The following is a 25,897-nucleotide window of genomic DNA, read 5'->3' on the forward strand; positions in this document are numbered from 1 at the left end:
TCCTGTGTGCAGCAATCTGATTAACACCATGACTGCACTGAGAGCAAAGGGTTTCTTGCAGACATGTTTCTTGGCCTCAGGCTTTCTGAACTGGCAGCAGCTGGCAGTGGGACTGAGGGGGGGAGTTGTCAGCTATCAGCTGAGCTTTCGTTTGAACTTCAGTATAATGCAGCTCTTTCAGCTGTCTCTGAGGCTGACCAGTTATTTCACCAGCAGGATTGACAATCCTGGCCCATTTCCCTTTACTCTTAATGCTCAGGCTAATATAGCACTCTGATCCTGTAAACCCTTTTAAACTGACTTGCTCCAAACACTTTCAGCTTCCTGATCAACAACAACATGCGCTGACTCGCCTTAAAAATACAGTTGATATTCTCTAAAGTTCAAATGTTCATCTATTCCTGTTCCTATCCGAAACAATTTCCAATCTCCACAGGAGGATAACAGGGCAGAGAGGTTTAAATGCTTATGTATTACTGTAGCCAGTGTTCAGTAGTAAGGAGCCAGTTCTTTGTACATATCATGCGTTAATATGAAGCATGCTTGACTGACAACACATTTCCAGTTTTCTTCTCTTCAGAGTAAATCATCAGCCCTCTCTATCATCCCAGTGAACAGTCCTACCAGGGCCAGATCACCTGCGATCTTCCATAGATTAACAGAATTTCCCTGCCTTTTCATTTCATTGGTATAGATGGAACACAGTAAAAGTAACAAAACACATGACTTTGCCTGTTGCCAACTAGCTACTAAATTCACTGAAAACACTACATCTTCAGTCCCTGTGTTCTTTCTAAGCAATTGTCAAGGAATCCAGATGTTCTGCAATCCAGGGATATTTTTTAAATAACCCTCTCTGTGTGCTTAGCAAAGGTCGAAGGTCACATTGCCTTGCCTCAGGTTTTCTGGGTATAGCTGTAACAGTGGAGACTTTCCATATAGTTGGACCAATCCAAGAATCCAGCAGTGGGTCGAGAACTGTTGGAGCTGCCCTAGATGAGCGCCTTCCCCTGCAAACCATCCGGGTCAGAGGCCTCGTGTGGCTTCAGCTGTAGACATGCACCCCATTAATTCATGACATCTCTAAAATCCACACTGTCAGACCGTCCCACGCTTGGTTAGGAGTTCCTGCACAGAAACTATTCTCCTTAAAAATCCCTCTTTTCTTCCTCATTTGTGACCTCCACTCCTAGTCTTTCTGCTAGCAGCCACAGCTTCGCCCTTTAGAAAAGTGACTTTTCACTCAAAGACACTTTAAACCCTCAGGCATCCAAGCTTAATCACTGGTAACTACTTCCACAGTTCTGGTGGTAGGGACAGTGCTTGCGCAGATCTGGCTGTGTCGTCTGCTCGTGTCAGAGAACACCTGCCTCTCTGCCTACCTGCGCGGATGGGACCACAGGCTTCGCGTCTCACGCCGAGAGGCGGCAAGACGTTATTTCCCAGATTTCCCAGGCGGTGGACGGCTCGAGGGCGGCGCGCAAGACGCTCAAGCCTGGCTAACCAGGACTAGCGCAACGGGTTCTCCCAGGCTGCTGACTCAGATCCATTCCAAACACCTCCTTATCCCCAGGGGCAGATACATTCCACAAACAACTGTAAAAACTTGGGATCACATTTCCGAGAAAATGAAAACAGCCAAAGATCCATGAAGGTAACAGTGCCTGTGCATCGTAAGGGCTGTCCTATACCACCAAATAATCAGCTTTTTAAGGAAGTATACAGAGTATACAGATACAAGTATAGAGAGTATACAAGTATACAGATACAAACATTCCTCTGTTCCACTATCCATTGAAGCTGTCAACTCAAATGTCAAGATACAATTTTGACTCTTACAACCCACTTGAGTGTGATGTGTTATAAGTGTTACATGTTGGTATGTGCTATATGTGCAATAGCGTGATGTGCAATGGTTTTTCTTCTTTTTTTTGTTTGCATTCTATTTAAATGTACAGGAGTGCTGTGTGTCCATAAACATTTCCCTCAGGGGACAATACAGTCTTACTATCTGACAAACTGTCCAGGAGAGACAGGCCGCTGCTCCTCTGTGTGTCTCGTGCTGTGGAAGACTGAGGGGAGAGACGGGTCTTCAGTGATGACACAGGTCACCCTCAGGGTCTGCTGGGGGCTCCCCAGTGATTTTACAGCTGAGCCCCACAACACTCTCATCTTAACTGGGAGATAAAGGAAAAGGTCTGGATACTTTCAAGAAGAATTCTGTTCTGGACTCTGAATGAACTTGGTTGTCTCAGGCGCTGCTGGGATTCCTACACAGTAACATCACGCTCTCAGCCCAGGGAGCTGTAACTGCGGACTGTTCCAACAGGCTCGGCGTGGATTCCCGAGGGAGTGATATTGCTTCGTCCTTTTAAACACACAATCGTTTCTTCTGTTTCCTGCACAGCCATCTCCAGGTCAGACGTGTCGCAGCTGTTGACAGAGTCATGCAGGACGGGTCCCTGTGCCTCTCCAGGCTTGAGAGGGGAGCGACTAGTACCCCATCGTCAGGGCGATACCATGATGAAAAAGAGGAGGGGAGAAAGAGCGCGGCCTAGCGGTGAGCCAGCTGAAGTACAAGCAGGGACAGATGCCAGCCCAGTAATTAACACACTCTTTATCAGAAGACTCATGATCCACGTGACAAGCTGATGATCTAATTTGAAACGAGTGTTAAGTTTGTCGACCAGTGTGAAGACTGAGCGTGTCCGCATTGCTGCGCCTGCCCCCCCGCTCGCGAGCTGCGCACCTGGCGCAGGTATGTCCCCCGCCCGCGGCTCGTGCAGCGAGGAATACCGCAGATTCCCTGCGAGCCCGGCCCTGAGGCGTGGACCCGAGTGGGCGCGCCCGGGTGCACAGCCGAGTGAGTGACGGGAGGAGGAGGGTGCGGGACACACCCACGCACACGCAGCGAGGACAAGAGGCGAGCGCCGAGCGCGGCGGACAGACGGCGAGGACAGTGCTGCCGACCTGTCGCGATGTCCAGCGGTCGCGCTCCCGGTGAGTGGCCGGTGGCCTGTGCTCCTGTAGCTGAGTTCGTCCCGGCAGCAGACACAGGGGTGGGGTTGCCAGTGTTTCTCCGGGGAAAGCAAGGCGCTGTATCCGAGACTAACCGCCTTCCTGCTAGTCCGGCTTCTTCTGCTCACGAACTGAACCGGGAAGAAAGAAACTCGACTCCTCTGACCGGGAAACCGCCTGTTCGCCAGTCGTGGGTCCGCATTCGCTCTGATGAGCTGCTGCTACTGTGCAGGACAGGGTGTTGAGAACACAGCCGGCTGTTCAGGCAGAACACTACAGGCTGTTTGGGTCAGAACACAGCCGGCTGTTCAGGCAGAACACTACAGGCTGTTTGGGTCGGAACATAGCAGGTATTTGGGTCAGAAAACTACAGGTTGTTTGGGCGATCGGATGTTTCTTCTTCAAATGATCAAATTAAAACTTTCGATTTCGTTACAGTGTAGTCTCTCACAGAGAGATGAGTTCGGGTAGGTTCATTACTGTCCCGCCTATCACAAAGAGACGACAGTCTGGGATTCAGGAATGCTGTGTTTGTGGTTGTTTCCGATTGTGTTGTTTGGTATTAGTTTCTACTTTCGAGAACACGGGTTGTTTTTCAGTAAATCACCTTCCGGACAGCTGATGCCTCAGGCAGGGCTGACAATCTGGATAATCATGTCTGTCTGGTCTCATCTGCGGTTCCTTCAGTCTCGGTTTACAGTAGTGTGCAGGAGGAGTGTGTGTATTAACCCCTCTCTCTCTCAGTGCAGTGTCAGTGTACAGTAGTGTGCAGGAGGAGTGTGTGTATTAACCCCTCTCTCTCTCAGGGCAGTGTCAGTGTACAGTAGCGTGCAGGAGGAGTGTGTGTATTAACCCCTCTCTCTCTCAGTGCAGTGTCAGTGTGCAGGAGGAGTGTGTGTATTAACCCCTCTCTCTCTCTCAGTGCAGTGTCAGTGTGCAGTAGTGTGCAGGAGGAGTGTGTGTATTAACCCCTCTCAGTGCAGTGTCAGTGTACAGTAGTGTGCAGGAGGAGTGTGTGTATTAACCCCTCTCTCTCTCAGTGCAGTGTCAGTGTACAGTAGTGTGCAGGAGGAGTGTGTGTATTAACCCCTCTCTCTCAGTGCAGTGTCAGTGTACAGTAGTGTGCAGGAGGAGTGTGTGTATTAACCCCTCTCTCTCTCAGTGCAGTGTCAGTGTACAGTAGTGTGCAGGAGGAGTGTGTGTATTAACCCCTCTCTCTCTCAGTGCAGTGTCAGTGTACAGTAGTGTGCAGGAGGAGTGTGTGTATTAACCCCTCTCTCTCTCTCTCAGTGCAGTGTCAGTGTACAGTAGTGTGCAGGAGGAGTGTGTGTATTAACCCCTCTCTCTCAGTGCAGTGTCAGTGTACAGTAGTGTGCAGGAGGAGTGTGTGTATTAACCCCTCTCTCTCTCAGTGCAGTGTCAGTGTACAGTAGTGTGCAGGAGGAGTGTGTGTATTAACCCCTCTCTCTCTCAGTGCAGTGTCAGTGTACAGTAGTGTGCAGGAGGAGTGTGTGTATTAACCCCTCTCTCTCTCAGTGCAGTGTCAGTGTACAGTAGTGTGCAGGAGGAGTGTGTGTATTAACCCCTCTCTCTCTCAGTGCAGTGTCAGTGTACAGTAGTGTGCAGGAGGAGTGTGTGTATTAACCCCTCTCTCAGTGCAGTGTCAGTGTACAGTAGTGTGCAGGAGGAGTGTGTGTATTAGCCCCTCTCTCTCTCAGTGCAGTGTCAGTGTACAGTAGTGTGCAGGAGGAGTGTGTGTATTAACCCCTCTCTCTCTCAGTGCAGTGTCAGTGTACAGTAGTGTGCAGGAGGAGTGTGTGTATTAACCCCTCTCTCTCTCAGTGCAGTGTCAGTGTACAGTAGTGTGCAGGAGGAGTGTGTGTATTAACCCCTCTCTCTCTCTCTCAGTGCAGTGTCAGTGTACAGTAGTGTGCAGGAGGAGTGTGTGTATTAACCCCTCTGTCTCTCTGGCAGAATGGGCAACTGGCAGTGGTGATGAAGAGGGGAATGATGCCCTCCTTGATGCCCCTGAGCTGCGGCTGGTCTTGTTGGGCACCATCGGCTCTGGGAAGACTCTGTCGGGTGACACTCTGCTGTGGCGCAGTGAGGTGGCCGCGCCCCAGCGCAGCGGGCTGCAGTGCGTGTGGCGCCAGGGCACGGCGGAGGGGCGGCGCCTGTCTGTGGTCGTGGGGCCCCGCTGGCTGTGGCGCCAGGGCCAGCTGGAGGAGGGGGTGCGGCAGGAGACAGAGCGCGCCCTGGCCCTCTGCGCCCCTGGGCCTCACGCCTTCCTGCTCGTCGTCCCGGTGGGCCAGTTCTCCGAGCTGGATCTGCAGGCGGCTCGGGAGATCTGCCACATGTTCGGGGAGGCGGCGCTGGCCCGGCATGGGCTGCTGCTCTTCACCTGCGGCGACTACCTGGGCGGCGCCAGCGTGGACGACCACCTCCTGACCGCGGGCCCCGGGCTGAGGGAGGTGCTGGCGCAGTGCGGCGGGCGCTGCCACGTGCTCAACAACCGCTGCCCCGCCGACCGCGCGCAGGTGCGCCAGCTGCTGGAGAAGGTGGAGGAGATGGTGAGGGAGAACGGCGGCTGCTACACACGCGGCGCCCTGCAGGGGGCGCCACAAGAGGGGCTGCAAGTCCACGGGCAGGAGCTGATCGAGAGGAGCCAGCAGGGGGCGCCACTGGAGGCGCCGCGAGGCCGCGGGCGGGAGCTGAGCGAGAGGAGCCAGCAGGGGAGAGAGCAAGAGAGGAGTGAGGAGGAGGAGGGGCGGCGGAGAATGGAAGAGCAAGAGAGGAAGAGGATGGAGGAGGAGGCAAGGAAGATGAAAGAGGCAAGGAGGAAGAAGGAGGAAGAGGAGAGGAGGAGGATGAAGGAGGAAATGGATAGGAGGAAGGTGCTGAAGGAGGAGAGGAAGATGATGGTGGAGCAGCAGAAGAGGCAGATGATGGAGGAGCAGGAGAGGAGGAAGACGATGGAGGAGGAGAGCAGGAAGAGCGAGGAAGGGCGGACTCAGGGGCTCCTGCACGCACTGAGCTCCTCCCAGGCTGCGCTGGGGCTGGAGGCGCCACAGCAGGGGGAGGGGCAGGAGGCTGCGGAGCTGCAGGGCGCAGACGCCCCAGGTGAGCACAAGGAGGCAGCAGTGAGCAGCTGCCTGGTCACAGAGGCATGAACATCACTGCTGCAGCACAGAGACGTCCTTTTAATCAAAAATAATGATCAGGATCAAAATGTCTCTCTAGGATATACTGAGAGTGATACAGAATTGTGATTACTAGACAGTAGGAGTGTGTATTGACCTCCCTCTCAGTGCAGTGTGTCGGCGTGCAGCAGGTGTGTGTATTTATCTCTGTCTTTTCTCCTGTAGATGGTGCTCTCCAGGCACAGCTGGCGGACAATAGTCCCAACAAGGGCTTCATACAGAGATGTAAGTAGGTCTCTGTGTGGTTGAACAATCCAGCAGACGAACTCCCCCCAGGGGAAAATGACTGGGTCTCGAGCAGCAGAGTCTCGACATCTGCGAATGCAACATCCATGAATTCGCTTCTTCACAATTCAGTCCTCCCACAGTGCAACCGCCTGTGATCACGAGCCGGATATTATCCCCTCTCAGCACCTCGTGAGCGAGCCTCCCCAGCCCTCAGCCGGGTCTCGTTTCTGTACTGAGCGCTCCAGGGTCCGTCAGCCACAGCGAGTGACAGCTTTATCGCCCTGTCAGGTGTCATTGCACTGGGGCAAAGAGAGAGAGGGCAGACCGGAATCATGCTGTTTATTTTAGCTGTTTCAGTTGGTCAATGTCGTTTTTACTAATTTAACGTGCGTGCGTGCGTGCGTGTCATTGCTCTGCCTGATGGCCCTTGTTTCTCTCTGATCCTGGCAGTGTGGGAGAGATTCTTCTCAGCGAGCGCAGACTGCAGCCCTGCTCCCTCCTCCTCCTCGCCCCTCCTGGACGCACCCGACCCCGCCGAGCTGCGGCTGGTGCTGCTGGGCCGGGCCGGCGCAGGCGCAGGCGCCGCGGCCAGCGCCCTCCTGGGCCAAGAGGAGCTGGGCGGCGCGGGCGGCACGCTGCAGTGCGAGAAGCGGAGGGGCGTGGCGGCGGGGAGGAAGCTGGCGGTGATCGCCACGCCGGACGGCTTCCTGGCAGAGCTGTCGCCAGAGCAGGTGACGCGCTGCGCCACGCTGGCGGCGCCGGGGCCCCACGCGCTGCTGCTGTGCGTGCCCGTGAGCGAGCCGGCCGCGGCCGAGCTGCAGGCGCTCGACGCCCTCGCCGGCGTCTTCGGGCCCGGCGTCACGCAGCACGCCATCGTGCTCTTCACGCACGCCGAGCGGCTGCGGGCGGGGCTGGCTGTGGAGGACTACGTGCTGAGCGCGGGCCGCGCGGACCTGCAGGAGCTGGTGGAGCGCTGCGAGGACCGGTACCACGTGCTCGGGCCCGGGCCCGGCGCGGGCGAGCTGCTGGAGAAGGTGGAGCAGATGGTGCGCGAGAACGGCGGCAGGTTCTTCGCCGGGCGGCTGTTCCAGGAGGCCGAGGCCAGGCTGCGGCGGCGGCAGGAGGAGATCCGGGCGGGGCCGGGGGCGGGCCCGGAGGGCGGGGCCAGGGAGGAGGCAGAGCAGTGCCAGTTTGACCTGGGCGTCGGCCCCGCCCCCCGCCTGCCCGCGGCCCCGCCCAGCTCCCGGTGGAGCCGCGCCCTGCGGGACCTGCTGAGGCGGCTGCCCACCCTGACGACCGGGGCGGCGGTGCTGGGCGGCGTGCTGGGGGTGCTGGTGGGGGGGCCGCTGGGGGCCGCGGTCGGCGCCACAGTGGGCTCACTGCTGACAGAGGTGGGAAAGAGGAAGTACACAGTGCAGCAGTGAGGGGCCCCCACAGTCCCCGGCCCCCCACTGGCCCCTGAGAGCTGTCCCAGAATTCCCGAGGCCCTGTCCGTGCTTTAGCGTTCCCACAGGACGGGGGCTGTCCTGGTTTTCATAGCTGGGACACCGCCGGGACAAACGTGCAACTCCTCTTCTCACCAGCGAGGCAGGGCCACACCTGTGCTCCAGCCAGAGGGCCACTCCAGGTGTGACCTCCAGCTGTACAGCGGCATGAGGATTTAATGTTATCTGAACTCTGTGCCCTTCGAGCGAGACATCAGCTGGGGAGGGAGGCTGCCTCACCCCCACCTTGTACTTGAGGGGCAACCTGATCCTCACGCTGGCAGGACACCCCTCTCCTGTTGTGGCCAAGGGGGCACCGGCAGCGTCGCAGGCGTAAACTGTACGTGGACACTCTTCCAGCTGCCTCTGAGCAGTCATGCGGCTCTGCTGTTGCACAGGCATGTCTGTAACTGCACTGCTGTGACAATAAACCTGCTGCCAGCTCTGGCCTGTCGTCCTGCTGCTGTGGCCTGGGTCAGCGCTGCGTCTTCAGGGTGGGTGGAGACATTCATGCACGTGGGACACACCAGGGTCAGGGTCAGGAGGTGTGGACACACTGGCGGTCAAGGTCAGGACAGGAGGTGTGGACACACTGGCAGTGAAGACACCTGCCTCTGCCTCTTACTTTCTCTGTAGCTCCATTAACTGCTTAACCCTCTCTCAGCACATGCTTGGTAAAAGACAATTTGGACACAATAACATATTTGAGCCATTTTTATTAAGAAACCAAAATAAATCTAAAAAAAAACAACCAACTGGAAAGAAATTAAAACTTTTCAGGTTTCATTCTTCACACAAAGCTCCTCCCCAGCCCCCCCCCCCCACCAGACTGACTGATCTTTGGGAATCAGCCTGAAGACAGAGACGGAAAACAGATTCGCTCACAGAGTGACTCTCTTGACACTTGGAATCACTCGCAAATAAACTCTCACGCCAAGAGCGACTCTCAGACAGACACTCAGACACACTGACAGACTCACAGCCACACTCACACATACACCGACAGACTCAAACTCAAAGTAAAACAAAAATTCAAGCTACATAACATTTTTTTCTGCATAGTTTGTACTGATGTCTACGAACTAAGGCCTTGTTCTGTGTGTAGAGTTCTTTAACGAAATCCAGTCAATCTGAATGACAGAGGAACCCGGGTTCGAGGCTCCCTGTGGAGTGTGAAGGCCAGCCCAGCGCCGGCCCCTGACGTCACGACTGACCCAGAGACGCAGGAGGTTGTTTCCCTGGGCAGCGTGGCCCCCCACCCCCGGGACCAGGGAGACCCCACCGCCTGACCGCACACACTGTTCTCCAGGCTGCCAGACTCCCGCTCCGCAGCAATCCACTCCAGCTCTTCCCCCGCACACCACCTGCCCGCCCAATCAGAAGCCACAATTCCTGCAGCCAGTGGCAAAACCTGGGGTGGATCTGATCAGTCTGCGAGCCCCCTTGTACACCAACAACACACTCCAGCCTCTCGCACACAAACACCAGACTGATGTGGCAGCAGCTCAGTGATTCATCGGACTCCTATCCCTAGATATTTATTTTAAAAAATACCATACATAACAGTTATAGCTACAAACTGCAATAACAGTCAGAGTAGTAACAGCAGTCAGAGTGGAGGCCACCAGGATGAGCTGTCAAGATTCAACAGGTTTCCGACGCCTGTGACGGAGACTAGAAGTCCCACAGTGCACTGTGCACACGGGGCAGGGCAGGGGCAGGGGCAGGGCAGGGGCACTCCAGCCTGCAGCTCCACAGAGGATGGGCAGGTAGCAAGAGAGAGGCCCTGTGCGCTAGTTAAGACGCTTTTCTTTCAGAAGTCAGCTCTTAATAAATATGATCTCATATTAAGGTCTTGGAATACTGCAATCATAAATATTTTCGATTCATCTCGCCAAGACAACAAAAGAGCTGAGCCTATTTGTTACTGAATGATGACATTTGTCCCAGCCGCCTGGCCAATGCTGTGCCATATCTCTAGAGCTGTGGCACCCTCTTGTGGTCAGGGCAGGAACAGCAGCAGAGCAGCCCCACCCCTGCCCCCCCCAGCAGGTCCCGGCTCTGCCCGGCTGCACCTGGGTTCCGGAGGCTCCCTCATTCCCATTGCTCCGGGTGGCCAGGAGACACGTTCGGGAAGACCGGATCAGCAAGGCTGGGGTGAGGCTGAGAGCCAGAGGGATCCCCAGTCTCCAGCCCTGGGGGTGCCCCACAACCCTGAAGAGGCCCGGGGTGCATTGGGAAGGCGGGGCGATCCAAAACCCTGGCTCTGGGAGTCCTCCCACTCCCACAGCAGGGACATGGGACACTCCCAGTCCTGGGGGGAATGCGGGGACACCCCACACTCCCAGTCCTGGGAGGACAGCGGGGACCCCCACACTCAGTCCTGGGGGGACAGCGGGGACATGGGAGACCCCCACACTCAGTCCTGGGGGGAACAGCGGGGACCCCCACACTCAGTGCTGGGGGGGACAGCCTGTCTCGATTCGGTCCTGTCTAGGCTGGAACAGCAGACCCCCCGCCTCACCTGGGCCACCTTACTCCTGTTCTCCTGATCTTCGGAACGGGACAGCGCCAGGAACCGGGCCAAAACCAGGGAGCCGGACCAGGGAGGGCGCAGGTGACAGCAGGCCTCCGGTCAATTCCACAGGCCAGCTGTGTCCAGGCGGTCACTCTGACACACCCACTGTCCGCCCAGGGGGACGACAGAGGACAGAGGTGGACAGGGATGACAGCGTCCAGCTGCACCAGTGTCATACTTCCTGTCAGCACAGAGACCAGCGCACCCCGCTGGACAGTCACTGACAGCCCTGTGCCCCAACTGTCCCACAGCCCTGAGCCCAGCGCAGACAGTGCTCCCTGTCTGTCCCACAGCCCTGAGCCCAGCGCAGACAGTGCTCCCCGTCTGTCCCACAGCCCTGAGCCCAGCGCAGACAGTGCTCCCTGTCTGTCCCACAGCCCTGAGCCCAGCGCAGACAGCGCCCTGTCTGTCCCACAGCCCTGAGCCCAGCACAGACAGTGCTCCCTGTCTGTCCCACAGCCCTGAGACCAGAGCAGACAGACCAGACAGCGCCCTGTCTGTCCCACAGCCCTGAGCCCAGCGCAGAGTGTCCCCCATCTGTCCCACAGACCCGAGACCAGCACAGTGTCCCCCGTCTGTCCCACAGGCCCGAGACCAGCACAGACAGTGCCCCCCGTCTGTCCTACAGCCCTGAGACCAGTCTACTCTTGACTACATGGACACAGCACCTGCCCTCCTAATCTGCACAGTGATCGGGGTCTAGTTCATGTAAACATTGACAAAAATAAAAATAACCTAAACAGTTCAACAAAATCACTCTGTGATCCTCAATAATAATATTAACAATAATATCATGATTCATCCGTTCGTTGTGATCCGCAGTCACATGATCTGTCAGAGCGGGACAACTAAGCCAGCCCCACCCCGTCCTCCTCGGTCCCGATTGGTCCAGGGCACTCTGGCTCCTCCCAGAGGGTGGTCCTGCCTCTGTCTCCATGTGCTGATTGGTCAATGAGACTTCCTCTTCACCTCTCCCCCCTGGCTTTGGCTGGAGTCTGAAAGAGACGAGGAGACTCAGCTCCTCCTGCCGGAACACTGGGACCCCAGAGTGTGCGCGCACGCGCTGGAGTGTGTGTGCGCGCACGCGCTGGAGTGTGTGTGCGCGCACGCGCTGGAGTGTGTGTGCGCGCACGCGCTGGAGTGTGTGGGGTGCGTGTGCTGTGGGGTGCGTGTGCTGTGGGGTGCGTGTGCTGTGGGGTGCGTGTGCTGTGGGGTGCGTGTGCGCTGGGCGCTGTGTGCTGTGGGGTGCGTGTGCTGTGGGGTGCGTGTGCGCTGTGGGGTGCGTGTGCGCTGTGGGGTGCGCTGTGTGACCAGCAATGCTTGCTTGGGGACAGGCAGGCGAGCAGGACAGTGGACAGACAGGAGAGTCGAACACAGACACACGGGCGTCAGTGAGAAGGAGCAGCAGCAGGCGGCAGCTGGCGTTACCTGAGAAAGCGTGCTGTAAGTGAGGAGGGAGAGGAACCTGCGGACCAGACTGCAGACTCTTTAACAGATCTGGAGAGAGAGGGAGAGAGAGCGATGGAGAGAGAGAGGGATGGAGAAAGAGCGATCGAGGGATAGAGGAGGAGCAACAGATGGAAAGGAACAGAAACAGGTGTCGAGGACAAGTGAAAATGGAAGAACAGCAGACGAAAGAGAAAAGAGAAACATGAGACAGACTGTCACAGAGAGGAGACTGCAACACACAGCAACACACAGGGAAGAGCCCACAGACACACACGCGCGCACGCACACACACAGGAAAGAGCCCGCAGACACACAAACACACGCACACAGGGAAGAGCCCGCAGACACACAAACACACGCACACAGGGAAGAGCCCGCAGACACACAAACACACGCACACAGGGAAGAGCACGCAGACACACACACATACGCACACAGGGAAGAGCACGGAGACACACAAACACACGCACACAGGGAAGAGCCCACAGACACACACGCGCGCACGCACACACACAGGAAAGAGCCCGCAGACACACAAACACACGCACACAGGGAAGAGCCCGCAGACACACAAACACACGCACACAGGGAAGAGCCCGCAGACACACAAACACACGCACACAGGGAAGAGCACGCAGACACACACACATACGCACACAGGGAAGAGCACGGAGACACACAAACACACGCACACAGGGAAGAGCCCGCAGACACACAAACACACGCACACAGGGAAGAGCCCGCAGACACACACGCACACAGGGAAGAGCACGGAGACACACAAACACACACACACAGGGAAGAGCCCGGAGACACACAAACACACGCACACAGGGAAGAGCCCGCAGACACACACGCAGGGAAGAGCCCGCAGACGCACGCACACGCAGGGAAGAGCCCGCAGACGCACGCACACGCACACGCACACGCACACGCACACGCACACGCAGGGAAGAGCCCGCAGACACACGCACACAGGGAAGAGCCCGCAGACACACACAGACGCACACAGGGAAGAGCACACAGACACACGCACACACAGGGAAGAGCCCGCAGACACACACTCTGGAGTGCAGAAGGATGTACACAAGCAGGCACACGGACTGATCGTGCTGACCCGGACACAGGGTCCTGGCCCAGGGTTCTCCGGGGCCTGAACACTTACTCTGTGCCAGGCTGTACCCTGAGCTGGCGCTGGCTGTGCTGGCAGTGGCGCCCCCTGTGGCAGAGTGGGTGAAGTTCAGCAGGGGAAACTGGAAGGGCAGGGAGACGGGCACCAGCCCCCCCAACATGCCAAATGCCCCCAGCGCGCCCCCCTGCGTGGCGCCCAGGCCCGGGGACATCAGTGGCAGTGAGGAGGGTGTGGCTAAGAGACCCCCCCCTGAGGTCACCTGAGGGGAGAGAGAGACGGTCACCGAGCCTGCCCTGCCCCCCGGACCTCGCAGAATCGCCGATACACCTGCGCTCCTCACCTGAGTTAGTGTCTGTTGTGTGGCCGGAGGCGTGGCGACGGTCCGGCTCACCACGGGTTTAGCGGCCGACCCCGCGACCCCTGCGACCCCCACTGACCTCTGGGCCGGGGAGGGGCAGGAGCGCCGGTGATTGACCGAAGGCGAGGGGGCGGGGCTGGAGGCGGGGGACGGGACAGGACGTGCGGGTGAGGGGGCGGGGCGTGTGGATGAGGGGGCGGAACTAGAAGATTGGGGCGGGGCAGGGCGTGTCACCGACGGGGCGGGGCTGCTGCTGGTACTGGGGCCCTGGGGGACCGGCTTGCACCCCACCAGGCCAAAGCTGGACTGCGCGGACTTCACCGCTGCCCCCTGAACCGCGTACGGGGGGCGGAAGCTGGGTTTGGGGGCATAGGAGCCAGCGGGGCTGGCCGGCAGCCGGGGGGCGGGCGGCCGGGGAGGCCGGGGGGGCGGCGCGTTGGTGAGCTTGATGATGGGGGGGGTGCTGTGGGAGGACTTGGTGAGTGTGGCCTGCATGGGCGTGACGAAGTTGGACTGGTGGTGCGGCGGCTTGGCGGCGGGGTGGGCGAGGGAGGGGGAGGAGGAGCTCTTGGGGTGCGCGTGGGGAGACCTCGCAGTCTGCGGGTGCTGCTGCTGCGGGGTCTTGGGGGTCCCCGAGCCACCCAGGGGAGCCATCCTGCCCGAGAAAGGCACCGCGCCGTGGCTCCCCTTCATGGCCAGCGGGGGCGCTGGCACGGCCTTGGTCACGGGCGCGTAGGGCTTGCTCTGCGCCCCGGTGGGGGGCACGAGCGGGGAGGCGGTGGGGGGCGGGCGGGGCTTCTGCGAGGCGGGCGGGGGGGGTGCTGGTGGCTTGGCGCCCGCGGAAGGTGAGGCGCCAGTGGGGGTGGCCCGGCTGGCGTGAGGGTGCGGGTGGGAGGGCACGTGCGTCTGCCGCGGCGCCTGGGCGGACCCCGCGGGGGGCGGCGTGGCCTTGGCCAGCGGGAACCCCTCGTTCCGGCTCCCACCGCCCGCGGACCCCGACAGCCCGGGCAGCAGCGGGCGGGAGGCAGGGGGGGGGGCAGGGGTGGGGCCAGGGGGAGACGGGGGCTCCTTCTTGAGCTGGGCGGGGGGCTGGGGGGCCGGGGGCTTCTTGGCGGGGGGCAGCGGCGGCGAAGAGGGGGGGCTGTCGTTCTGCACCAGCCCCTTGGCGGCGCTGCTGAGCAGAGCCAGGGCCTGAGAGATGGAGTCCAGCGAGGGGGCAGCCAGGGCCTCGTCCAGGGAGTCGTCCAGACAGATCGTCTCGGGCGGCGAGGGCTGCCTCCGCGGGGTGCCGCTCGGCTGGGAGGCGCCCCCCTGGCGCCCCGAGGTGGCGGGGACAGAGCCAGCGGCCGGGGGGCCAGTCTGCGACGGGCGGGGGACCCAGGCGCCCTCCTGTGGAGAGGGGGAGGCAGGTCAGTGCCGGCACCCCACAGCGCCGGACGGCCAGGCAGCCGGATGGACAGGACACTCACCCGCGGGGACTTGGACTTGGCCACCGGGACGATCTTCTTCTTGGCTCTACGGGAAAGGAAGAGGAAACAAGAGACAGCGGATCAGCAGGAGAGCATCAGGGAGAGAGCGAGAGAGAGCCCAAAACAGAGCCCCCTGAGCCAGCTGGTCCTGAGCCACACCGACACCAGCCAGCCTCAGGACAGCACTGCTAGAGCACCACAACCCAGACTCCACCACATCACAGCACAGATCAAACAGCAATATCTCACACACTGGGACACACACACACAAACACAACATAAACTGGAATGCTACAGAACCCTAACCAGACAATACACACTAGCCGAATGTTTGACCAAGATAAGAAACAGACCCTTACGAAGTACAGGCTCAGTGACCACAGCCTGGCCATAGAAACTGGGCGACACAGGCAGACCTGGCTGCCCAGAGAGGACAGGCTGTGCTCCCACTGCCAGCGGGGAGAAATAGAGACAGAGGTGCACTTCCTACTGCACTGTGACAGATACTCTGGGATTAGAGAAACATTCTTCCCGAAATTCAGAAATCTAGTCCCAGAGTTCCCACACCTGCCAGAATCACAACGGGTCCCAATCCCACTGGGAAAGGGAGGAGGGAACTCAGCTGAACTGGCAGCCCAGTATGTGATCTCCTGTCACAGCCTGAGGAACAGTGAGTCTGTCTCCCAATAATGCTCCATCTGTCTACAGTATATGTCAATATTTTATGATATGTTATTGTTGTAAATTTCTGTAATATGTCTGTAGATTTTATTTTTCTTTTATTTTTTGTTTTGTTTCATGTTGCTTTGGCAACACTGATTGTACCCATCAGTCATGCTAATAAAGCACCTTAAATTGAAATTGAATTGAATTGAGAGAGGGCAGCAGGGGGAGAGTGAGAGAGGGCAGCAGGGGGAGAGAGAGCACAGAGAGTGTGTCACCGAGTGTCAGTGTGCAGGAGTGTGAACTCACGGGTTTCCTGTCAGATGACTGTGCACAGTGCGGCTCTCCTTAAACAGCATCCTGACAAAGAGAGATGAGAGGGTGAAGGAGCAGACGGGCTCCAGAGGATCTCAGCCTGGGGCTACCGGCCTGTGGACCGCTGGACTGACCTGGCCTGCATCCAGCCCTTGGGCCAGAGGGGCTTGACCTCAGTCTCCATGAAGGCCTTGAGGTAGTCCTCCACAGACAGGGCGCACTGCGACTCCAGCTCGTAGCAGCCCAGCTTCACCCGGACCAGGTTACACAGCAGCGCCCTGCAACACAGCAGAGCCGCGGTAACCAGGCGGCAACACCGAGGCAGCCGGGGCGACACCGCAGCACAGGGGCAACACTGAGGCAGCCGGGCGGCAACACTGCAGCGCAGGGGCGACACCGAGGCAGCCGGGGCGACACCGAGGCAGCCGGGCGGCAACACTGCAGCGCAGGGGCGACACTGAGGCAGCCGGGCGGCAACACCGCAGCGCAGGGGCGACCCCGAGGCAGCCGGGCGGCAACACCGCAGCGCAGGGGCAACACTGAGGCAGCCGGGGCGACACCGCAGCGTAGGGGCAACACTGAGGCAGCCGGGCGGCAACACCGCAGCGCAGGGGCGACACTGAGGCAGCCGGGCGGCAACACTGCAGCGCAGGGGCGACACCGCAGCGTAGGGGCAACACTGAGGCAGCCGGGCGGCAACACCGCAGCGCAGGGGCGACACCGCAGCGCAGGGGCGACACGAGGCAGCCGGGCGGCAACACCGCAGCGCAGGGGCGACACTGAGGCAGCCGGGCGGCAACACTGCAGCGCAGGGGCGACACCGCAGCGTAGGGGCAACACTGAGGCAGCCGGGCGGCAACACTGCAGCGCAGGGGCAACACTGAGGCAGCCGGGGCGACACCGCAGCGTAGGGGCAACACTGAGGCAGCCGGGCGGCAACACCGCAGCGCAGGGGCGACACCGCAGCGCAGGGGCGACACGAGGCAGCCGGGCGGCAACACCGCAGCGCAGGGGCGACACCGCAGCGTAGGGGCAACACTGAGGCAGCCGGGCGGCAACACCGCAGCGCAGGGGCGACACCGCAGCGTAGGGGCAACACTGAGGCAGCCGGGCGACACCGCAGCGCAGGGGCAACACTGAGGCAGCCGGGCGGCAACACCGCAGCGCAGGGGCGACACTGAGGCAGCCGGGCGGCAACACTGCAGCGCAGGGGCGACACCGCAGCGTAGGGGCAACACTGAGGCAGCCGGGCGGCAACACCGCAGCGCAGGGGCGACACTGAGGCAGCCGGGCGGCAACACTGCAGCGCAGGGGCGACACCGCAGCGTAGGGGCAACACTGAGGCAGCCGGGCGGCAACACCGCAGCGCAGGGGCGACACCGCAGCGTAGGGGCAACACTGAGGCAGCTGGGCGGCAACACCGCAGTGCAGGGGCGACACTGAGGCAGCCGGGCTGCAACACTGCAGCGCAGGGGCGACACCGCAGCGTAGGGGCAACACTGAGGCAGCCGGGCGGCAACACTGCAGCGCAGGGGCGACGATGAGGCAGCCGGGCGGCAACACCGCAGCGCAGGGGCGACACCGAGGCAGCCGGGCGGCAACACCGCAGCGCAGGGGCGACACTGAGGCAGCCGGGCGGCAACACCGCAGCGCAGGGGCGACACCGCAGCGTAGGGGCAACACTGAGGCAGCCGGGCGGCAACACCGCAGCGCAGGGGCGACGATGAGGCAGCCGGGCGGCAACACTGCAGCGCAGGGGCGACACCGCAGCGTAGGGGCAACACTGAGGCAGCCGGGCGGCAACACTGCAGCGCAGGGGCGACGATGAGGCAGCCGGGCGGCAACACCGCAGCGCAGGGGCGACACCGAGGCAGCCGGGCGGCAACACCGCAGCGCAGGGGCGACACCGAGGCAGCCGGGCGGCAACACCGCAGCGCAGGGGCAACACTGCAGCAAGGCCACTACATTCGACATACTGGAGAATGACAACAGAAGGCTCACAGCGACAGTACAGCAGCACAGCGACGACACGGCCTGCAGCTGCTCGCTGACACGCGGCCGCCCACCTGAGCCGCTCGTCCCAGACGAACTTCTTGCGCGGCCCCATGACCCTTCGGCCTGGCTTCTCCTCATCCTCTTCCTCAGAGCCGTTCCTGTCTCCCTCCTCGCCCTGCTGCCTGCAGCGACAAAGGCACCCCGACATCACTGAGCGGCGCTCACACACACACACAGGCACCCCGACATCATTGAGGGGCGCTCACACACACACACAGGCACCCCGACATCACTGAGCAGCGCTCACACACACACACAGGCACCCCAACTTCATTGAGGGGCGCTCACACACACACACAGGCACCCCGACATCACTGAGGGGCACTCTCACACACACACAGGCACCCCGACATCACTGAGGGGCACTCTCACACACACAGGCACCCCGACATCACTGAGGGGCACTCTCACACACACACAGGCACCCCGACATCACTGAGGGGCACTCTCACACACACACAGGCACCCCGACATCACTGAGGGGCACTCTCACACACACACAGGCACCCCGACATCACTGAGAGGCGCTCACACACACAGGCACCCCGACATCACTGAGCGGCGCTCACACACACACACACACACACACACACCCCGACATCACTGAGCGGCGCTCACACACACAGGCACCCCGACATCACTGAGCGGCGCTCACACACACAGGCACACACACACACACCCCGACATCACTGAGCGGCGCTCACACACACAGGCACCCCGACATCACTGAGGGGCACTCTCACACACACACAGGCACCCCGACATCACTGAGGGGCACTCTCACACACACACAGGCACCCCGACATCACTGAGGGGCACTCTCACACACACAGGCACCCCGACATCACTGAGGGGCACTCTCACACACACAGGCACCCCGACATCACTGAGGGGCACTCTCACACACACACAGGCACCCCGACATCACTGAGCGGCGCTCACACACACACAGGCACCCCGACATCACTGAGCGGCGCTCACACACACACACACACACACACACACACACCCCGACATCACTGAGCGGCGCTCACACACACAGGCACCCCGACATCACTGAGCGGCGCTCACACACACACAGGCACCCCGACATCACTGAGCGGCGCTCACACACACACACACACAGGCACTCCGACACGACCGAGGGGCGCTCACACACAGACACACAGATGCACACGCACACACGCACACAGACTGAGCCGGCGCAGCTGCATACTTGGCCGCCCGGGCCTGGCAGTCCATGTTGTAGCGAGCGATCTGGTCTGGCATCACACTGCACACAGCCAACTTGAGCTTCATCAGAGGGTTCCTCAGCCTGTCATCCTGACAGAGAGAGAGACAGACAGGACACTGGTGAGCCCCGCTGAGAGAGAGAGACAGACACAGACAGGACACCAGCGAGCCCCCGCCGAGAGAGACACAGACAGGACACCAGCAAGCCCCCGCCGAGAGAGACACAGACAGGACACTGGTGAGCCCCGCTGAGAGAGAGAGACAGACACAGACAGGACACCGGTGAGCCCCCGCCGAGAGAGAGACACAGACAGGACACCGGTGAGCCCCCGCCGAGAGAGAGACACAGACAGGACACTGGTGAGCCCCGCTGAGAGAGAGAGACAGACACAGACAGGACACCAGCGAGCCCCCGCTGAGAGAGACACAGACAGGACACCAGTGAGCCCCCGCCGAGAGAGAGACAGACACAGACAGGACACCAGCGAGCCCCCGCCGAGAGAGACACAGACAGGACACCAGCGAGCCCCCGCCGAGAGAGACACAGACAGGACACCAGTGAGCCCCCGCCGAGAGAGACACAGACAGGACACCAGTGAGCCCCCGCCGAGAGAGACACAGACAGGACACCAGTGAGCCCCCGCCGAGAGAGACACAGACAGGACACCAGTGAGCCCCCGCCGAGAGAGACACAGACAGGACACCGGGGAGCCCCGATGAGAGAGAGAGAGACAGACAGACAGGACACCAGCAAGCCCCCGCCGAGAGAGACACAGACAGGACACCAGCAAGCCCCCGCCGAGAGAGACACAGACAGGACACCAGCAAGCCCCCGCCGAGAGAGACAGACAGGACACCAGGGAGCCCCGCTGAGAGAGACAGACACAGACAGGACACCAGCGAGCCCCCGCCGAGAGAGACGGACAGGACACCAGCAAGCCAACGCCGAGAGAGAGACAGACAGGACACCGGTGAGCCCCCGCCGAGAGAGACACAGACAGGACACCAGTGAGCCCCCGCCGAGAGAGACACAGACAGGACACCAGTGAGCCCCCGCCGAGAGAGAGACACAGACAGGACACCAGTGAGCCCCGCCGAGAGAGAGAGACAGACAGGACACCAGTGAGCCCCCGCCGAGAGAGAGACACAGACAGGACACCAGTGAGCCCCCGCCGAGAGAGAGACAGACAGGACACCAGTGAGCCCCCGCCGAGAGAGAGACAGACAGGACACCAGTGAGCCCCCGCCGAGAGAGAGACACAGACAGGACACCAGTGAGCCCCCGCCGAGAGAGAGACACAGACAGGACACCAGTGAGCCCCGCTGAGAGAGAGAGACAGACACAGACAGGACACCAGCGAGCCCCCGCCGAGAGAGAGACACAGACAGGACACCAGCGAGGCCCCGCCGAGAGAGAGACATAGACAGGACACCAGTGAGCCCCCGCCGAGAGAGAGAGACAGACAGGACACCAGTGAGCCCCCGCCGAGAGAGAGACACAGACAGGACACCAGTGAGCCCCCGCCGAGAGAGAGACACAGACAGGACACCAGTGAGCCCCCGCCGAGAGAGAGACACAGACAGGACACCAGTGAGCCCCGCTGAGAGAGAGAGACAGACACAGACAGGACACCAGCGAGCCCCCGCCGAGAGAGAGACACAGACAGGACACCAGCGAGGCCCCGCCGAGAGAGAGACATAGACAGGACACCAGTGAGCCCCCACTGATTAGACAATGACACAATCAGAGCAGTTCTGATGAAGACAGAGAGCACAGAGACGGAGACAAGACAACAATCTGCAGCCGTCTTTACCTGTATGTTAAGGTTGAGTTTCTTTAGCCTTTTCAGCAGAGCTTCTTTGTTGCAGGGAACAAAGGCCTCCAGGTGAGAGTAAACTGCAGCTCTGACCTCCAGAGACTGTTCCTGCACCTGTAGCTCAATACTGAGAGAGAGATAGAGAGAATGAGAGAGAGAGAGAGAGAGAGAGAGAGAGAGAGAGAGAGAGAGGTTAATACACACTCCTCCTGCACACTACTGTACACTGACACTGCACTGAGAGAGAGAGGGGTTAATACACACACTCCTCCTGCACACTACTGTACACTGACACTGCACTGAGAGAGAGAGGGGTTAATACACACACTCCTCCTGCACACTGACACTGCACTGAGAGAGAGAGGGGTTAATACACACACTCCTCCTGCACACTACTGTACACTGACACTGCACAGAGAGCGTGCAGGAGTGTGTGTGTGTGTGTGTGTGTGTGTGTGTGTGTGTGTTGTATTAGCCTGAGAAAAAGACTGAATCAGAGAAACTCACTCCAGGAGGATGTTGTTCATGTCCAGAGTGAAGAACTTCTTCCTGCCCTCCTCATCGAACTGCCGAGACGCCTGGGGAGACAGAAAGGCATCAGCACGGGGCACGACACAGCTCAGCGGGTACACAGTCCGCCGGACACTCCCGCCAGCTGACCAGGAGCACTGACCTGTCTGTCCCTCTCTGCTCTGCTCTCTACCTGTCCCTCTCCTCTCCACCTGTCTGTCTCTACAGGGGAGCAGCAGCGCCCGCAGGCCCGGGCTCTGCCTGCTGCCCTGCTCTACACCAAGAGTGGCGGGGGAAGTGTGTGACAGGGGCACTGACCGCTCGCAGGTCCTCGATGCGCTTCAGGAGGGGCGCAGGCAAGCCCTCGGGGAGCGGGGGGGGCGACAGCAGCCCTGCACCCTGCCTGGGGCCCAGGGGCCCCCCCTTGGCCGGCGCCCCCGCGAGCGTGCCGTTCTCCTCGGGGCTGTGGGTCGGGGACGCGTCCAGCAGGCGGTCAAAGTCCAGGTCGCCCAGCAGGTCCTGCAGCATGTCGCCGTCGGCAGCCGAGCCCAGCAGGGAAATGACGGCGGGGTCGGGCGCGAGTTCAGGCGCGGCGGCGGGCGCAGCGCTGGGCGGGGGCGGCGGCGGCGCGGGCCGGGCCTGCGGGGGGGGCAGCACGGCGCCGGACAGCGACTGCTTCTTGCGCATCTCCTCCTTCTCGCGCGTGAAGCGGCGCAGCATGGCCGCCAGGGACAGAGAGTCCTTCATCAGCTTCTTCCTCTTCTTCTTGTCCGGTCGGTGAGCGTTCAGGGCCGACACACTGCACAGGAGAGAGCGGTCAGTCAGTGTGTGTGTGCGCAGGCAGGGGGCAGTGTGTGTGTGCGTGCGCAGGCAGGGGGCAGTGTGTGTGTGTGCGTGCGCAGGCAGGGCTCACCCTGGCTGCTTGGGTACTCTGTTCTTTCTTGGCTTCTTCTCTTTCTCCAGGCTGCTGCTCTCATCCTTCCTCTTTCTCTTCTTCATCGCTCGGTCCTCACCGTCCTTCATCTTCTGACAAAGCAGCACAAGAGACAGTGAGAAATGGAAAAGAGGCACCTTAACCTCAGGAGTACAGCGTGTGCAGGGTGTAGTGTCAGTGCTGTAGACTCACACTGCTCTTCCTCAGGAGTACAGCGTGTGCAGGGTGTAGTGTCAGTAATGTAGACTCACACTGCTCTTCCTCAGGAGTACAGCATGTGCAGAGTGTAGTGTCAGTGCTGTAGACTCAGACTGCACTGCTCTTCCTCAGGAGTACAGCGTGTGCAGGGTGTAGTGTCAGTGCTGTAGACTCACACTGCTCTTCCTCAGGAGTACAGCGTGTGCAGGGTGTAGTGTCAGTAATGTAGACTCACACTGCTCTTCCTCAGGAGTACAGCGTGTGCAGGGTGTAGTGTCAGTGCTGTAGACTCACACTGCTCTTCCTCAGGAGTACAGCGTGTGCAGGGTGTAGTGTCAGTAATGTAGACTCACACTGCTCTTCCTCAGGAGTACAGCGTGTGCAGGGTGTAGTGTCAGTGCTGTAGACTCAGACTGCACTGCTCTTCCTCAGGAGTACAGCGTGTGCAGGGTGTAGTGTCAGTGCTGTAGACTCACACTGCACTGCTCTTCCTCAGGAGTACAGCGTGTGCAGGGTGTAGTGTCAGTGCTGTAGACTCACACTGCTCTTCCTCAGGAGTACAGCGTGTGCAGGGTGTAGTGTCAGTGCTGTAGACTCACACTGCTCTTCCTCAGGAGTACAGCGTGTGCAGGGTATAGTGTCAGTGCTGTAGACTCACACTGCTCTTCCTCAGGAGTACAGCATGTGCAGGGTGTAGTGTCAGTGCTGTAGACTCACACTGCTCTTCCTCAGGAGTACAGCGTGTGCAGGGTGTAGTGTCAGTAATGTAGACTCACACTGCTCTTACTCAGTACAGCATGTGCAGGGTAGAGATGCTGTAAACTCACTCTATAATGCTTGCTCTTCCTCTCACCCTCCTCTCCCTCAGACTCGGAGGCCTGTCTGAACTGCAGGGTGCCGGTATTGATGTAGAAGCCCCCCAGCTTGGTGGTCAAGGAGGCTGGAACCAGCTCATCATACTGAAACACAGAGAGGAGGTTACTGAGGGACACTCTCAGCTCTGACAGAGACAGAGACAGAGACAGAGACAGAGACAGAGACAGAGACACTCTCAGCTCGGAGAGAGAGAGTGAGAGGAGAGGACACTCACAGCCTCGGAGTTGTCGATGAACGGGTCAGTCTCGTCGTACCCGAAGCCGATATCGATCAGGTCCTGCAGTCTGTCCTTTCTCCTCTTCTTCCCTGCGCCGCCCTGACAGACACGCAGACAGGCGTCAGACTCGCAGCCCGCCGCGAGACCCCCCCCCCGGCAGCACACAGGACCCAGACTCACATATTTGGCCTCGAACTTCCTCGCCAGGGCCTCCACTTCCCGTCGCTCCTTTTCATCATCGCCGAAGGGGTCGCTGGGGTCAAAGGGGGCAGACTCTGAGGACTTCTTCACCAAAAAGAGAGAAAGCGTGCAAGAGCACAGACACTAGATCACCCCCGTACGCCGGCCTCACCAGGGTGAGAGACACTAGATCACCCCCGTACACCGGCCTCACCGGGGTGAGAGACACTAGATCACCCCCGTACACGGGCCTCACCGGGGTGAGAGACACTAGATCACCCCCGTACACCGGCCTCACCAGGGTGAGAGACACTAGATCACCCCCGTACACCGGCCTCACCAGGGTGAGAGACACTAGATCACCCCCGTACACCGGCCTCACCGGGGTGAGAGACACTAGATCACCCCCGTACACCGGCCTCACCAGGGTGAGAGACACTAGATCACCCCCGTACACCGGCCTCACCGGGGTGAGAGACACTAGATCACCCCCGTACACCGGCCTCACCAGTGTGAGAGACACTAGATCACCCCCGTACGCCGGCCTCACCAGGGTGAGAGACACTAGATCACCCCCGTACGCCGGCCTCACCAGCGAGAGAGACACTAGATCACCCCCGTACGCCGGCCTCACCAGCAAGAGACACTAGATCACCCCCGTACACCGGCCTCATCAGCGTGAGAGACACTAGATCACCCCCCTACACCGGCCTCACCAGCGTGAGAGACACTAGATCACCCCCGTACGCCGGCCTCACCAGCGTGAGAGACACTAGATCACCCCCCTACACAGACCGCACCAGCGTGAGAGACACTAGATCACCCCCGTACACCGGCCTCACCAGCGTGAGAGACACTAGATCACCCCCGTACACCGGCCTCACCGGGGTGAGAGACACTAGATCACCCCCGTACACAGACCGCACCAGCGTGAGAGACACTAGATCACCCCCCTACACAGACCGCACCAGCGTGAGAGACACTAGATCACCCCCGTACACCGGCCTCACCGGGGTGAGAGACACTAGATCACCCCCGTACGCCGGCCTCACCAGGGTGAGAGACACTAGATCACCCCCCTACACAGACCGCACCAGCGTGAGAGACACTAGATCACCCCCCTACACAGACCGCACCAGCGTGAGAGACACTAGATCACCCCCGTACACCGGCCTCACCGGGGTGAGAGACACTAGATCACCCCCGTACACCGGCCTCACCAGCGTGAGAGACACTAGATCACCCCCCTACACAGACCGCACCAGTGTGAGACACTAGACCACACCTGTATAAACAGCACCAGACAAATGTATTAACTCTAGTGCTCACAACAGAAGCTGGAGATCTTCCATATTGCAGCAGATGTCAGGAACAGAAATCTGTATTTTATCTAATCGTGCAGGAGGACAAGTAAAATAACACCACGCAGCCCCGCCGCCGTGATCTGGGGCTCTGAGCGGACCGCCCAGCCACACGGGCGCCTCACCTGCAGGGCCTGCAGCAGCTCGCAGTAGTTGAACTCGGCCGAGGCTTGGTCGCTGGGCTCGGACAGCCGCAGGTTCAGACGCACGGTGATGCCTCGCCGCTCCGCCGCCGCCTCCCCGCTGTCCTTGGCCAGCAGCACCCCGGCTCCCCCGCCGCCGGGCTGCGAGTCCCCGGGGCTGCCGGCCTCGTCCTCCCGCCGCCGCTTCCTGGGCTCCGGCGAGGAGAGGGTGACGAAGGGGACCTTCCTGGGCTCGGCCATGGCGCCTCACCTCGCTGCCCGGCCGCCGGCGAGCTGCGCTGGGCTCGGCTGTACAACCGCGCACCGTCCGGGAGGAGCTGAGAGTCGTGCCCTGCTTTCGGGGGCAGGTGGCTCTCTCCCTTCCTCCTCAGGCTGAGGGGCTCTGCGAGGCTTGTGAAGTACAAAAAGTAGCGCTTCAGCGTTTCTGGTTCGCTCGCTTACGATCCGGGAAGACTCAGGGAAGCCATCTTGGATTCGGG

At 60.1% G+C, this 25,897-nt stretch overlaps 2 protein-coding genes across 2 annotated transcripts; one reads left to right on the plus strand and one right to left on the minus strand.

Moving 5' to 3' along the window:
• Positions 1-2,716: 2,716 nt before the first annotated feature.
• Positions 2,717-8,377, plus strand: LOC148821443 (uncharacterized). Its single transcript, XM_088930826.1, has 4 exons — positions 2,717-3,000; positions 4,993-6,138; positions 6,384-6,443; positions 6,897-8,377. The coding sequence occupies exons 1-4, from the start codon at positions 2,979-2,981 to the stop codon at positions 7,868-7,870; spliced, it is 2,202 nt and encodes a 733-aa protein (XP_088786952.1). The 5' UTR covers positions 2,717-2,978; the 3' UTR covers positions 7,871-8,377.
• Positions 8,378-8,629: 252 nt separating this feature from the next.
• Positions 8,630-25,897, minus strand: LOC148821444 (ubinuclein-2-like). Its single transcript, XM_088930810.1, has 17 exons — positions 25,401-25,897; positions 23,915-24,019; positions 23,732-23,833; positions 23,469-23,600; positions 22,423-22,535; positions 21,828-22,308; positions 21,507-21,577; positions 20,997-21,126; positions 19,166-19,272; positions 17,961-18,071; positions 16,029-16,172; positions 15,889-15,939; positions 14,917-14,962; positions 13,430-14,836; positions 13,123-13,348; positions 11,937-12,005; positions 8,630-11,503 (listed from the first exon to the last, which is right to left on the minus strand). The coding sequence occupies exons 1-17, from the start codon at positions 25,656-25,658 to the stop codon at positions 11,457-11,459; spliced, it is 3,600 nt and encodes a 1,199-aa protein (XP_088786936.1). The 5' UTR covers positions 25,659-25,897; the 3' UTR covers positions 8,630-11,456.

The sequence above is a fragment of the Atractosteus spatula genome, chromosome 13, assembly GCF_055471065.1.
Source record: "Atractosteus spatula isolate fAtrSpa1 chromosome 13, fAtrSpa1.hap1, whole genome shotgun sequence".
NCBI lineage: Eukaryota > Metazoa > Chordata > Actinopteri > Semionotiformes > Lepisosteidae > Atractosteus > Atractosteus spatula.